Source organism: Nerophis lumbriciformis, linkage group LG34 (genome assembly GCF_033978685.3).
Source record: "Nerophis lumbriciformis linkage group LG34, RoL_Nlum_v2.1, whole genome shotgun sequence".
NCBI lineage: Eukaryota > Metazoa > Chordata > Actinopteri > Syngnathiformes > Syngnathidae > Nerophis > Nerophis lumbriciformis.
The window spans coordinates 17,581,688-17,597,836 of record NC_084581.2 but is presented as its reverse complement, the minus strand read 5'-3'; the positions used below and the strand labels follow the sequence as shown (position 1 = coordinate 17,597,836).

Below are 16,149 nucleotides of genomic sequence, written 5' to 3'. Positions count from 1 at the left end.
CACTTTTTTATGTGAACTGTTACCCAGCTTAAGTATCCACAGCCTGTAGAAATGTGCGTACGGCAACACACATTTCTACATCACTGTCAGTTTTGATACATCTTATCTTGGCCGTGTAAGACGACGCATACTTGTTTGCTGTTTGATGTAATGTTAATATTAGTAGTAGTTTTCTTTACCATACTTGAAGGTATTGTCCATCCATCCATTTTCTACCGCTTGTCCCTTTCGGGATCACAGGGGTGTGGGGGGTTCTGGAGCCTATCTCAGTTGCATTCGGGCGGTAGGCGGGGTACACCCTGGAAAAGTCGCCACCTCATCGCAGTGAAGGTGTTGTGTTGCCATGTAAAATTGCTAATGCTAATCAGTAGCATGCTTATGACACAGCCAATATAAATTAGCATCGAGCTATCGCGTTTTGAAAAAGTGGAGCCTTACTTTTCGTTCATGGCACTGTTTAATTTTATGTGAATCGATACCCGGTAGTACCGACGGAATTTTGTCAGTGCCTAAAAAAGTATCAAATTTGGTACCCATCCCTATCAACCAACCTGTTGCCGTGGAATTACTTGACAGCCTCTATGTGCGTTTTTTACGTGGACTAATGCCATTGCAGTTTTTTTTTTAAAACAGCGAGTCTCGCAATCACAACTTTTATTGAGCTCTGAGATAAAAGCGCTAGCTCTGCACTTGGTCCATTAGTGCTAAAATGTCTGAAAAGGAATAAACGTTTGAGGTTATCACAGTGATTGCATCGTTGTGCACGTGTAGGCTGGCAGACACGCATGACCACACAGACACAAAGTTATCCCTCTGCTTGGTGTGGCCCGTCCGCGCTCTCTGTATTTACACTCCAACATAACTCACTGGCAAGATAATGGCTGCTGGGACAGTCGTAAAAATAACCGGCCGCACATTTGTTTGGATGAACTAACCTTGCTCGTCTCCTCACGCCTCCTTCCATTGCTATCCTACCATAGTTTATCGGTGCACGCTGTATGAACAAAAGTATTGGGACAACAAGTTAAAATGTTGGATAATTGAAAGCGGTTCTTTGAGCTGTAAGAGTCGTCTCTTTCTCCAAGAGTGTGTACCTATCAACCCTAGAGCAAGCATCTTTGTTTGCATAGGATACAATAAATTAAGTACTGTACATGCATTCTATGAGTATTTGGGGGTAAAACTCAAGTCCCGACACAAAGAAAACAGCATACATCATCACAAGTACTTCCTTTTGGAGGGCTGGGGGGTTTGAACTCATGACAGATATGCACTCGTACACTAACACTTAAACGGTAATGCAAGCCTCTCCCTGAAACATGACTGTTAATTTTGTTGAAATAAAACACATTAACAAGGAGATTCCTGACAAAAGTGGGAAACGTTATATATAAAAGGAAAAAAAGGGGGTAAAACCACTTGCGCCATTTTCATTACTCGAGAACAGCCTTGAATACAGAGAACAAAGTCTACAAAGTTCAATTTCTTGTGTGTCAAACATACTTGGCCACTTTGATTCCGATTCTGATTCTGATTTATTTGCACAATGCACAACTGAATTAAAATGTTATTAAAATATGTGGATATTTGTAGACTAATGTCCTCAGCAGTGGACTGAAATAATAATGGCCATGGTATGCAATACACAAATGTCCACTGTAGAGGATATTAGTTTCTAACAAAATATTGAACATATCTTATGTACACAAATAGAAAGTAATCTAAGACATAAAAAAATACTTCCTCCCACTTCCAAAGACATGCACCTGGGGATAAGTTGATTGGCAACACTAAATTGGCCCTAGTGTGTGAATGTGAGTGTGAATGTTGTCTGTCTATCTGTGTTGGCCCTGCGATGAGGTGGCGACTTGTCCAGGGTGTACACCGCCTTCCGCCCGATTGTAGCTGAGATAGGCTCCAGCGCCCCCCGCGACCCCAAAGGGAATAAGCGGTAGGAAATGGATGGATGGATGGAATATTGATAAAGGCTTTTAAAAAAGTAATGCTTTTAAGCGATTTAAAAAAATTGTGATTAATGAATTATGATCTGCGATTAATCATTTAATCTCTTTTTTAATCTCACCTACAAAATTCAAAGAAAAGCCCTTAACTTGTGTTAAGGGCTTTTCCATGTTGTAGTTTTTGGCATCTCCATAGTGAGTTTACTGACAGATACAAGTCAGAACTATACGCTACTTTGTATTAGAAATCACAACAATGAAGAATGCATGTGCATGTACGAGTCAGTCTGCCTCACAACCAAGGAGCTTTTTGACTACTACGCAGACTAATGGTGTCCTCGCACAAAACACTTTGGGTAAATTTCTGCCATATATGGAGATATCTGCTGACATCACAGTTGGTAAAACTTCACAGGTTACGCAAATTTTAAATTGCTCGTTTGGAAGAAGTATAAAGGAAGACAAGATTGTTTTATAAATATCTCCACCATGCCTCCATAGATTGATTTCAAATTTTTGGGACTTAAGCAGATCCCAAATACACAAAAAAGGTACCAATAGTTAGGAAAAGTTGGTTTAGCATAACAGGTGCCCTTTAAATCTTATTTAATGACAAAACATGAACTAATGTACTCAAAAAGTATGGACTTCATTTTGTACTGCAGCACACACTTACCAAGATTAAAACATTATTCTCCATGTATGTGTGCTCTGATTTTAAATATATTGTACACAACAATATTGTACATGTAATACATCATACACAAATGTGTTATAATAGTATAAAGTCAGCTTCATGTGTGTCAAAAACACACCTGGAAATGACACAATTTCTCCAAAGCTTGTCTAATAGAGTGATGCAAGTTACCCTAGGCCAGGGGTCGGCAACCCAAAATGTTGAACAAGCCATATTGGACCAAAAATACAAAAGCCGCAAACATTTTTAAGCCTTATATAAGTGTAATAATGAAGGCAACACATAATGTAAGTGTCTATATTAGCTATATTAGCCTACTATCATAGGCTGACTCAAATCTTTGTTGACATAAATTTGGTATTTTAATTTTTATTCTACACATTTTTGCAACATTGGAAATCATTAGTAAAATAGAGGATGAGAAAATTCCTGGAAATGACAGTCTTAGAATGGTCAAAGGTATAGATGTGTGTGCCCAAGTTAAAGGAAATGGCAGACTGTCTTCTTCTAATGGATTTGTTACAACCTTTGCAAGCTGGGTAACATTTTCTGTGGTCTGGAACAACATGGCACACAAACAACTATCAGAAATGCAGCCAATTTACATACAGATGTTGGGTCATGAGACATGCAAATATAAATTAAATACACAGAGGATAAGTAAAGGAAATTCAATGAGCTCAAATATACCTACAAACGAGGAATAATGATGCTATATGTACTTACCGCTAGCATAAATAGCATGTTAACATCGATTAGCTTGCAGTCATGGATTGACCAAATATGCCTGATAAGCACGCCAGCAAATCAATAAAAATCAACAAAGTTCACCTTTGTGCATTCACACACAGCATAAAACGTTTGGTGGACAAAATGAGACAAAGAAGGAGTGGCATAAAACACTTTTTTCTGTGTAATAAACCACGATGAGTTCAAGGATCGCTGAAATTAGAAGGACAAAGCGGTGCTTGCCAAATACTCTCATCAGTGAAGCATGTTTAATATAAACAGTGGGATTTCTGTGTTATGTTTGTTCTCCTTCACAAACCATATTCAAACAAAAACTTTTTTTTTTCTTTATCTTTTTCCATTTTCTAGGGCAGCGCTGAAGACTAAAGCCGTGGGTTGCTGACCCCCGCACTAAGCTACAAACAAGACAACATTCAAACGTATACAAACCATTAACACTCGTCTGATACATCTTTAAGTTTATTGTGAATATTTCACTCTATTTGTTGGAAATAATTCATCCTATCACCTCTATTTAAACTCCTTAACCCTGGTCTTGTGACAGAGTAAGACCTTTTTTTTGCTGTTGCTACATTATCTTTGTGCTTAATGCTGGTACTGTTGCTGCTCTCAGTCAAACTCAAGAAAAGAAAGACACTTGTGATTTGGTGCATTTGCAACAGCTAAAATGATGCATAAAGCAAACTATAATCTGCTGCCCAAGAATGTACAACAATTATTTTCAACAAAAGAGGAGAAATATAACCTAAGAGGGAAATCTAATTTAAAACATCTGTATGCGCGTACAACACTTAAAACTTTTAGTATATCAGTATGCGGAATTAAATTATGGAACAGATTAACCAGAGAAATCAAAGTAAGCACCAATATGATTCAGTTTAAGAGACTGTTCAAACTACAAGTGTTCGCAAATTACAAAGAATAATAATTATGATGAACATCTTGAACCCTTTCCCCCCCCCCCTTTTTTATTGAGACAAAGATTATTTATGTATTTAATATTTGTATGTTTACTATGTTACATTATTTTTTTTATGATTTATCTGTTCACTGTTCTGTTACAGAGAACAAGGAAATTGGATAAAATTGTTATGGTATTAAAAAGGATTGAATAAGCTCTGCTTCTCCCTACTCCTTTTCGGACGTGCTGTAATGAAACGACTGGAACTGTGTGTTGCATTACATTGTAGCGTATGCATGTTCCAGATAAACTGAAACTGAACTGAACTGAACTCCTCATACAGTAACATAAATTTTAGAGTTTAAAAGTTAGAATAATGTGAAAAAAACAGCGCATTTGTTAAGACTGTAATTAAATCATCTGAATTAATTTGATAATTTGACACCCCTAAAACACACTTCATGCTTTGACTCAGTGTTGCTTCCTTATTAATTACATGACTAGATACATGTAAATACATGTTAACACCTAAAATTAGACTTAGAGCAACTTTATTGATCCACAAAGGAAATTGTTCCACAGTATCTCAGTTACAAAGGATGGAAAGGATAATACACACAAGGACACAAAAAAAGGACGAAAACAAAGGGTATAAAGTAGACTAAAAATGTACCATAGTAGCAATATAAAATATAACATACATGTAATATTTACATATTATTTGTATGTATATGATATACACTTATCCATCCATCCATTTTCTACCGCTTGTCCCTTTATATTATATTATATTTGTATATAATATATGCAATATATAACAAATCCCAATTACCATGTACAATATTACAGTATATGTAACAGCTACAGCAAAAAAAGGGCAGCATAAAATAAAGAGTAGATCCAGCAGAAAATATACATAATAAATAAAGAGAGGTAGCAAACACAGAAGTGGTCAGGTAAATTAGAAGTGCATTGATAAGAAAAAATATATATGTTAAAAAGGAACCGCAATTTACAAACATATGTGCATGTAAAAATATATGATGTGGGAAAAAATATATATGTGTGGAATCTACATCATTAAAATTTACAACAAGCCACTTATTCAACTCACTATTGCCTCGTGTGGTAGGGAGAGGTATTACATTAAAGGACACCCAACAATGTACAATACATCATGTTCCGCTTAAAGTCCACAAAGTCACGCTGACTTTGTAATACCCTGGAATGGCTTTTAATTTTATTGAGTCCCACTCAATAAAAGTGGAAACAGTTATGTTGAAACCCAACAAGGGTGATGATTTCGGAAACTCTGACGTCCAAAGGGAGAACATTGTGAGCCTGTAAATTGTTGTCTGATAACAATAGGAGGCCAAAAGTTGATAGCTGCGTGGAGGTCTGGGACACATGCACTTTTATTGGCTTACTATTTAATGACTTCCTGCACTGAACATGCTGAGAACTTCTTTTTATCCTTCACGTTCTCTTATTCTGATGACCTCACTTCTTCTAGTCTAATCTCAGTTTGCGGGCCTCAGACTAAGTCAATGCAACGAGTTTGACACTGTTCACGTATTTGGTTCGGGTAATCAGGCGCCTCACGCCCCCGCCTCGCTCACTCTGGATGGCTAAGATGTGCGTACCAATGAGCAAATGTTTTGATGATGAAGCCTTTTTCCAAGAATCTTTTCTCCCAAACGCCCGCGGCCTTTGGATGACTCCCCGAGGAGGCCATTAATTTAAATATCACTAAGTGTGTGTGTGTGTCTGTGCACTAGTGGGAGATTTTTACTTTTTTGTTTTATCTCACACACACACACACACACACACATACACATTCATACATACAAACACAAAAAGAGCAAAAGCAGAGCAATGCAGGGTAAAATCTGTGCAAGAAAAAAACACTAAAAGCACAAAAGCAGCTTATCACGTATTCACAAACCCTTCTTATCATCATTCTACACCTACACCCCAAACACACCCACCCCAAAACATCCTTCTATGTCAGCACCTACCACCCCCATTCCACCCAAATTCAGATCCCTCCTACTTTATAGAACACATTGCAGCACATACTGTTAACATGTCTCCTAATCTTTTAGAAAGTATTCCATAGTTTCTATTATTTCCACGTCCCAATATTTCTCCACATATTTGAGCGACAGTGATGTGACGTGTGTGCAGTCCAGCACATGTACAAGGACGCCCCCCTCTACCCTCTTATAGCAGTTTGTTTTCACTCAACCAGCCAGAGGAAGAAGCCACTCAGCATGGCTTACACCAGCTCATCTGCCTTCCAAACAACTGACTGACTTTCTCAGGGTCTGATTTAGCAGAAAACAACAACACTTTCATTCAAAAGCAATATGGAATACAATGCATGTAATATAACTTGATAAAACATGACATTTCCCACCAAGAAAATATGTCTTAATCACTCGTCAACTTTTGTATGACATATTTCTAAATTATTATCTTAGCAATTTGATAACACAAGAAAAATACTTCATTTTAAAAAGACATTCTAATAATCGTATACGTCATACGGTGGTAATTCAGCTCAAGAGTGCCCTAACTAAGAGCGTTTTGAGATAAGAGATGTCTCTCAGCTAATTGTTATGCCTCAAGTTGCAACCAAAAATTTTAGTTACAAGCATCCCCGCCATTAGTTGGCATAGCAAATGTAAGATCTGACCAAAACTGGTGTTCATGCTCCAAGTGTGACGATCTGTCACTTCATTTCTGTTTGTTTCCTTACTTTTGTATTTACTTCCCATCAGTGCTCTTATTTTGTTCCATTTCCTGTTTGTCTCTGAGCACTGTTAGATCACTCACCTGCCGTTGATTGGCAGGCGGTCCACACCTGCTGCCAATCAACTTGTCTCAATTTTATGCTTGTCTCGAGCGCTCCTCAGTGATCGAAGGTCGCTTTATGTTCGGAACGTTTACATGCAAGACTGCTTCATTTCCCTCTCTGTTTTGACTAAATTAAGTCATCTTACCTTCTCAACGTCTCCTGGTTCCTGCATCTTGGGGTCGCAAACACTGCAGCCATGCGATTTCCTCACACCAAGGTGTGCATTATTTTTACATTACTATATAAAACTGCTGTCGCTGTTCGTTTCAGTTTCAGTTTATTTGGAACATGCATACGATTTAATGTAATTCATCACATATTTCCAGTTGTTTCATTACAGCACGTCCGAAAAGGAGTAGGAAGAAGCTGAGCTTATTTAATACTACCCTTTTTCATACCATAGCAATTTTATCCTATGTCCTTGTTCTTTGTAACATAAGAGTGAACAAATAAATAATAAATAAACATTATACCATAGTAAGTAAACAAATATTAAATACATAAATAATCTGTCTCAATAAAAAAAAAAAGTGTTTAAGATGTTCATCATAATTATTGTTCTGTGTATTTTGTGAACACTTGTAGTCTGAACAGTCTCTTAAACTGAATCATATTCGTGCTTTGTTGGATTTCTTTGCTTAATCCATTCCATAATTTAATTCCGCATACAGATGTGCTAAAGGTTTTAAGTGTTGTACGCGCATACAAATGTTTTAAATGAGCTTTTCCTCTAAGGTTATATATCTCCTCTTTTGTTGAGAAGAATTGTTGTACATTCTTGGGTAGCAGGTTACAGTCTGTTACTGTATTATTGTATTGTATTAAAATAATTGTATTAATTTTCATACAATATTATCTAAAAATGTGTTTCTTTTTAAAAGTAATGTTTTGCTGTTTTGGTGGGCTAAACAACAATTAATAGATTGTAATTAATTTAAAAAAATTAAGCTTATAGGTTGATGCATTCTATAAAAACATACAAATGTGGTTGATGTATTTAAAAACCTAATCTGAGCTAATAATAAACACAAACATTTAGTTATTGTTGGATCCTTCAGATAAACAGCCTGATATACAGTACAGGCCAAAAGATTGGACACACCTTCTCATTTAATGCGTTTTCTTTATTTTCATGACTCGTATGTATGTAGATAAATGTAGATTGTCACAGAAGGCATCAAAACTATGAATGAACACATGTGGAGTTATGTACTTAACAAAAAAAGGTGAAATAACTGAAAATATGTTTTATATTGTAGTTTCTTCAAAATAGACACCATTTGCTCTGATTACTTTTTAGTAAATTTTTGGCATTCCCTCGATGAGCTTCAAGAGTCACCTGAAATGGTTTTCACTTTACAGGTGTGTTTGAAGCTCGAGAGAATGCCAAGAGTGTGCAAAGCCGTAATCAGAGCAAAGGGTGGCTATTTTGAAGAAACTAGAATACAAAACACGTTTTCAGTTATTTTTTTTGTTAAGTACAAAACTCCACATGTGTTCATTCATAGTTGTGATGCCTTCAGTGACAATCTACATTGTAAATAGTCATGAAAATAAAGAAACACATTGAATGAGGATAAGGTGTGTCCAAAGTTTTGGCCTGTAATGTATTTTTTTTTTTTTTAAACATGTGGTAAATCACTAACAACCGTCCGAAAAACAATTTTCCAAGTAGCCAAAAATATAATGGTCGGGCCTCAGAATAATCAAATAATGACTACTTAAAAAATAACTCAAACAAATTGTATTATTGTTTTCCCGGGTTCAAACCTTATTTGTGGGGACTGTAATGTTTCTAAAAGATAAAGGCATAAAATACTCTTCACTATCTTACCGGTTATTGGCACAAATCAAATGTAAACACAAATAAAGCTGGGTGTGGCTCCTGTATGACCCAAGTATTAAATAAATGATGGTGCAGATGAAGTCATAATAAACAATTCATGTGACAGCCTAAAGTATAAATGTTAAACAGGTGCTGGTGATATCGTAATAGAATAGGCTACAATCATTCTTAGACTAAGTTAATGGCTGCAAGTGCTGTGCAACCCACATGGCTCATGACTCATCTGTCCACCGGTGATAAATGACACCCTCACTCATTATTTTATCATTACTTTTTTATTAATCATTATACTTTGTGGACTGGAGTCGTGCCAAAGATTGCTCATGTCAGTGTTATCGTTTTGCAAAGCTAGTCTAAACACAACTACGTACTCCTCTCCATTTGTGCAGGTGTGTTAATGTTAGCGCAGTAAATCTGGCGCAATGAGGTTTGGATCATTCGCCTCGCTGCCTGCATGGTTGACTTTTACAGTTGTTGCTTTTCTGCCTTTTAATTGGCTTGCCTAAGATTATGAGTCTCAACTTATGAATGATTTGATATGTGTGTGTGTGCACAAGTTTTTTTTTGTGTGTGTGTGCCCCTGATGCCTGGCCTAGTGGTCCCCTCTTAGAAAGCAGATGATGTAAACAGGCTTGGTCGTTCCCACGTCTCTGTTTATAGTGGAAGATCCCAGAGCAGCACCAGCGGAGTGCTGGACTGCCTCTGCATAGTGAACTCACACACCGTCCATCTTTGTCTCACACACGCACCTCAACATGACAGCCATACACACACACACACGCACACCCTCTATAGACACTTCAATCGGTACACCTGCCCATTATAATGAGGTGTTGAATGGGTAAAAAAAATCCATCTTTTATTCTATGGAGGTATCCATTTAACAATAGAATTTTAGTTTACGTTTTCATGTATTCCTGGTAGGGTTGTACAATATACCAGTATTAGTATAGTACCGCGATACTAATGAATCATATTCGGTACTATACCGCCTCTGAAAAGTACCAGTTCGCCACAAACAAACGCCATGGGTGGATCTACACCTAACATTCACTGTAATGATACCAAGTACAGGAGCGTATCTAGTCAATTCTACTATGATTACATCGATATTTTTTGGCATCACAACATTTTCTTTCGTTTAAAAAAAAAAAAAATTATATTATGTTTATAAACTCAGGAAATATGTCCCTGGACACATGAGGATTTGAATATGACCAATGTATGATCCTGTAACGACTTGGTCTCGGATTGATACCCAAATTTGTGGTATCACCCAAAACTAATGTAAAGTATCAAACAACGGAAGAATAAGTGATTATTACATTTTAACAGAAGTGTAGATAGAACATGTTAACAGAGAAAGCAAGCAGATATTAACAGTTTATGAACAAGTAGATTAATAATTCATTTTCTACCACTTGTCCTTAATAATTTTGACAAAATAATAGAATGGAAAATGACACAATATGTTACTGCATATGTCATCAGCTAAATTAGGAGCCTTTGTTTACTTACTTACTAATAAAAGACAAGTTGTTTTGTATGTTAACTATTTTATTTAAGGACAAACTTGCAATAAGAAACATATGTTTAATGTAGTGTACGATTTTCGTTAAAATAAAGCCAATAATGCAATTTTGTGGTCCCCTCTATTTAGAAATGTACCAAAAAGTATCGCAATAATTGTGGTACCGGTACAAAAATATTGGTAACGGGACAACACTAATTCCTGGTTATATTTTTCCCTGCTGTCCTTTTATATCACTCTCATGGACACAATGATACAGACTGGCTATATTGATATATTGTCTGTTTATTCTCAGACATATCTGCACGCATTAGGCAGTAAGTGCTCACATCTAAGTGTTTACCTAATGACCTAATGAGAAAACAAGCACTGTGTTTATATACGCCCTGCTATGAGGCGATGCCCCAATCTGTTTATGTGAATCTTATTTGACTCATGGAGGCCACGTTCCACTGGCATGACAGCAAAGCGCCTCTCCACTAAACTCGTATAAATATGAGCCACATCAGACATCATTTTCTCATTGATAACCCCTACATTCCCAATGGCTTGTAAACCATGTTTCTTCTCCTAGTTGCATATAGCCTGTTCCAGAAAGCGTATTCACAGAGCAGATGTGCTCCTCTCCCTCAAAAGGTCACTAAACAGACATTATTTAACATGTCAGTGCACCGCAAACACTAAATAACCAAACACAAGTGTAAGTAGTATTGGCATGAAACGAGTTTGTGGTGTTGAGGTTCATATACAGTACAGGCCAGGTGTGGACACACCTTCTCATTCAATGGGTTTTTCTTTATTTTCATGACTATTTACATTGTAGATTGTCACTGAAGGCATCAAAACTATGAATGAACACATGTGGAGTTATGTACTTAACAAAAAAAAGTGAAATAACTGAAAACATGTTTTATATTCTAGTTTCTTCAAAATAGCCACCCTTTGCTCTGATTACTGCTTTGCACACTCTTGGCATTCTCTTGATGAGCTTCAAGAGGTAGTCACCTGAAATGGTTTTCACTTCACAGGTGTCAGTTTTGATGCCTTCAGTGACAATCTACAATGTAAATAGTCATGAAAATAAAGAAAACACATTGAAATGAGAAGGTGTGTCCAAACTTTTGGCCTGTACTGTATACAGTATTTAGCAAAAAGGTAAGAAACTCTGGCAAGTGATTTTATTATGGACATCCTAATTATTTCATATAGGAACAATCCACTGTACACTAATTTATTTGAATAAGCTACATTAAAATAGTTCAAATTGCTCATAATACAGGTGTATTAAATATGCTAATGTTTATCAATTAAAAACTTTTCAAAACTTCAAGCACTGCTTCTTCCTATTCTTTTTGGCCATGTTGTAAAGAAAATGTAAAAATGTGATGCATCACTTTGAAACTATAAATGTTCAAATAAAACCAATCTGAATGTGAATCTGAAAACTCTGTTAACTACTTCTTGTTAAGGTTGTTAATTGAAAGAGTAAATGAAAACAAATTTCTAGGTATAATGATTGATGATAAATTGAAGTGGAAATCTTATGTAAAAAATATACAACATAAAGTAGCAAGAAACACGTCAATAATGAATAAAGCAAAACATGTTCTAGAACAAAAATCCCTTCATATTCTCTACTGCTCGCTAGTGTTACCATATCTGAGTTATTGTGCAGAAATATGGGGAATTACAAAAGTACACTTCATTCATTAACGGTGTTACAAAAAAGATCAGTTAGAATAATACATAATGTTGGATATAGAGAACATTCAAACCCTTTATTCATTGAATCAAAAATACTGAAATTCCACGACAAAGTGAATTTGCGAACAGCTAAAATTATACACAAAGCAAACTACAATCTGCTACCCAAGAATATACAACAATTCTTCTCAACAAAAGAGGAGGAATATAATCTTAGAGAAAAATGTAATTTGAAACATGTGTATGCACGTACAACACTTAAGACCTTCAGTATATCAGTATGTGGAATTAAATTATGGAATGGATTAAGCAAAGAAATCAACCAATATACTAATATGATCCACTTCAAGAAACTCTTCATACTTAGTGTTTACAAAGTAAAAAGGAGAACCATGATAAACATTCTGAATTTATTTCATCCATCCATTCATTTTCTAGATAATCTTATTTATCTCACCATATGAAATATAACTTACTTCACTAATTATTTATTTTTATTGTTATTACTTATGGAGTATATTGTGAATAAAAAGAGAATAGGAAGTGAACAAAAGTTTTAGCAACTACTATGTAAAGGAAAAGGGGTAGGATTAGATATACTCTGCTTCTTCCTACTCCTTTTCGAACATGTTGAATAGAGAAACTGGAAATTGTGATGTATCATGTTGTATGCATGCATGTTTGAAATAAAACCCAAACTCACGGTGGTGGCTATGCCAGGAAACGAGGTTTGTTTTAAAAGCTAACACCGGAAAATATATTTCCGTTTTGAAACTATGGTTGCAAACCCGGCGGCTAAGCTGTTCACTAGTTTTCTTTTGAAAATCACAACCGGAAGTTGTTAGCTTGCAAGTGTGTACACAGTGAGACCAGTGAGTCGCTGTGCATTTTTTCTATTATTTTTTTTAAAGCTGCGTTCCGGTTGACGAGCTGTCGGTTTAATGTCCCGGCTACCGCACTGGCAAAAGCGGATGAGGTAGCTAAATAATTAAAGGCAACATTTGACATTGTACAACATTTTTACTGAAATCAACGTTAAGGCTGCTAGCGTGTTAGCTTGCTATGCTAACAAGGTCTCATTCATACTGCCCTTCTTTGTTGCTAGCTAGCATCCATCACAAACATTTGCCGGGTAGAAGAGATGGCGCGTCGTCGCCGTGCTATTCTCTCTGTACATTTGGACTCATGAGGACAAAATAATTCAATATCCGAATTAGTCCGCTGTGGCTAATTAACGGGTAGCGCTTAGATGCAGATACGCTAGCATCACATCCCTAAGTAGGTGGCAGACGGGCGACAACAAGCTCAATCTTTACGTCCAACTACGGCCACGCTTTACGCTCTTGTACGATTTAGTCCTCAGTTGTCTATTGCGTTTGTAATCAAAGCGTCTGTCGTGATCTGAAGGGGAAGAGTCGTGCTGGCACACATGAGAGTCTGTGTTTCTAAGAGTTTCCAACGGGATGCCTTTGAAATGGACCTGTGATGTGTCGCATCATAAACAAGTAGATGAGTAAGGCAGCCTTTATCATGACTTTAATTCTTACCACTGGGATTTGTATGACAGAGATGACTTGATATGTTGTCATGATGGCAGGAAGTAGCTTCTGATCAGGAACATCTGGGATTATTATTTAAAATAATATCATGAATTACTTCATATGTCTCTTATGTTATGTTTTGATTGTGTTCGCGTGATAATCACTAATGAAACCTTTGCTTTCCCTTCCAACTAGCCTTGAATCCGCAACCGATACTTAACATCATGGTGATGGCAGACGAGTGAGGAGACCGCCTGTGTGTTCCTTTTGGTGTAAAACACACACACACACACGCACACACACACACACTTGCTCCATGGATTCCAACAATGATGACACTCTGGACATCATCATCACCAATGTGGTGGCAACGTTCAGAACCAGGTGTCACCTCAACCTGCGCACCATCGCCTTAGAGGGCATCAATGTCATCTACAAGCCCGAGGTGGGGGTAAGGATGTCTGTGCGGATTAGAAGATAAGTGCTTTGAAATATGTGTTGTTAATTAGCTTGTTTTTTGTTTTCCAGAAAGTCCTAATGAAACTTCGCAAGCCCAAGATAACTGCCTCCATCTGGTCGTCAGGGAAAATTATTTGCACGGGAGCAACAAGGTAGCCACACTTTTTCACACACTTTTGAACAAAGTTTGTGTCTATAAATGCAGTTAAATCACAAGGGATTTATTGCTATCTACAATTTGTCGGTACAATGTAGTGCCAACCAGCTCTGTTTTTTACATTTAGCGAGGAAGAGGCAAAGCTGGGCGCTCGCAGGCTGGCACGGTGTCTGCAGAAAATCGGCTTCAAGGTGATAAGCAATATATTTCTCTTCCATATAAAGTGGTACCTTGGTTTTCTTACGCCCTACCTTATTTATGATTAGTTTTTCACCAAAATGTTTTGCCCAGTTTTCTTATACCGTATGCGGTTAAACACTGCGCCTAACAACCAAGTGCATCTACTCGCGCATCATCAAGCGAAATAGTGCAGAGATATAGAGATTTTTTTTTTCTGACCTTTTAGAATAGATTATTAACACAAAGTAAGGTACCATTTAACAGTATGATATTCAGTATTATTGTATGTTTTCTCAGATGATAGCCTCAGTTAATTACTAGAAGAAACGCAACGCCTCAAACGTCTTCCTTTGCCACCTTGGTATCCATCCAGCCATCCATTTTCTACTGCTTGTCCCTTATTGGGTCACAGGGGTGCTGAGCCTGTCCCAGCTGCACTCGATTAGTTGTAATTTTTAAATACCTTCTTCTATGACTAATGGCCTCCTACAAACCAGACAAAGCATCTATAAAGCTAAAGTTTATGTTTCATTTTATAGAGAAAGATGGCCTAGGACAGAATAATGGAGCAAACATTTTAACATTGACCCAAACATAATTAATGTTATATAATGCATTTGTAGAAATACATCCATGACTTCTAATAAACCTTGTGCCCTCTGTAGTTGAGTCAAGTGGGGATGGGGTGTGCTGGTAGTTGCTGAGGACTTGAATTTTCACCTATGACGCTACAGTACACAGTATGCATCTTGTATGATATGTTTTCAAAGATGTCCTATCATGTGTTCAGGTGAAATTCTCGGCCTTCAAGGTCGTGAATGTGCTGGCGGTCTGCTCCATGCCCTTTGCCATCCACCTGGTTGACTTCACCAAGAAGAACCGGCCCATTGCCAGGTGTGTGTGTGTGCGTGCGTGCGTGCGTGCGTGCGTGCCCTTAATCACCCGATACGGATGTGATGGTTGTTTACAGGAAACAGATCATCATCATTTATGCACTTAAAATTGCTATTTGAAATATATACGCGAATACCTTGCAAACACTAATTTCAGCCTTTTTATGGCTTTTAGCACAATGATGTAATTACGCTCGTACGTAGCGCTTTGTGTGTGGTCAGTTAACGATAGCGATTTAGTGAAGTTTAGCTATTAAGGTTAGCTATCATCATTTATCATTTATATTTGCTTCTTTTCATATATTATATCATATGATATATATTATGTCACATATATTATATCCTATCATAGCAGCCATGCTGCTATGTTGGATGTAATATATATGACATAATATATATCATATGATATAATATATGAAAAGAAGCAAATTGTAATTTGCTTGTTTTTGTGTGTGTGCATAAGACAACAATCAATACAATTATTGAGAAAAATATTGACACTTGAATATATGTTGTTAAACTACTAATGATAACATTAGCTATTGTTATATTTTTTGTTTTAAAAATTGTAACTGAGCAAGTTGCAAATAGCCCCTTTAAAAGAGAACTGTACTTTTTGGGGGTCATTTTGCCTATCATTCACAATCCTTAGGAGAGACAAGAACACAA

General features: G+C 36.8%; 1 protein-coding gene across 7 annotated transcripts in view; it reads left to right on the top strand.

The window, feature by feature from the left end:
- Positions 1-16,149, top strand: part of tbpl1 (TBP-like 1) — a 68,662-nt gene that overhangs the window by 46,752 nt on the left and 5,761 nt on the right. For 2 of the 7 annotated variants that reach the window (XM_061929297.2, XM_061929293.2), the window contains exons 1-5: positions 13,058-13,226; positions 13,987-14,242; positions 14,320-14,402; positions 14,535-14,598; positions 15,378-15,481. In XM_061929297.2, coding sequence (XP_061785281.1) covers positions 14,108-14,242; positions 14,320-14,402; positions 14,535-14,598; positions 15,378-15,481 — 386 coding nt within the window. In that variant the 5' untranslated portion in view covers positions 13,058-13,226; positions 13,987-14,107. Of the gene's footprint in view, positions 1-3,756; positions 3,828-13,057; positions 13,227-13,380; positions 13,764-13,986; positions 14,243-14,319; positions 14,403-14,534; positions 14,599-15,377; positions 15,482-16,149 lie in introns of those variants that run through there. The other 5 variants (XM_061929295.2, XM_061929296.2, XM_072912225.1 and 2 more) reach the window with 4 other exon arrangements.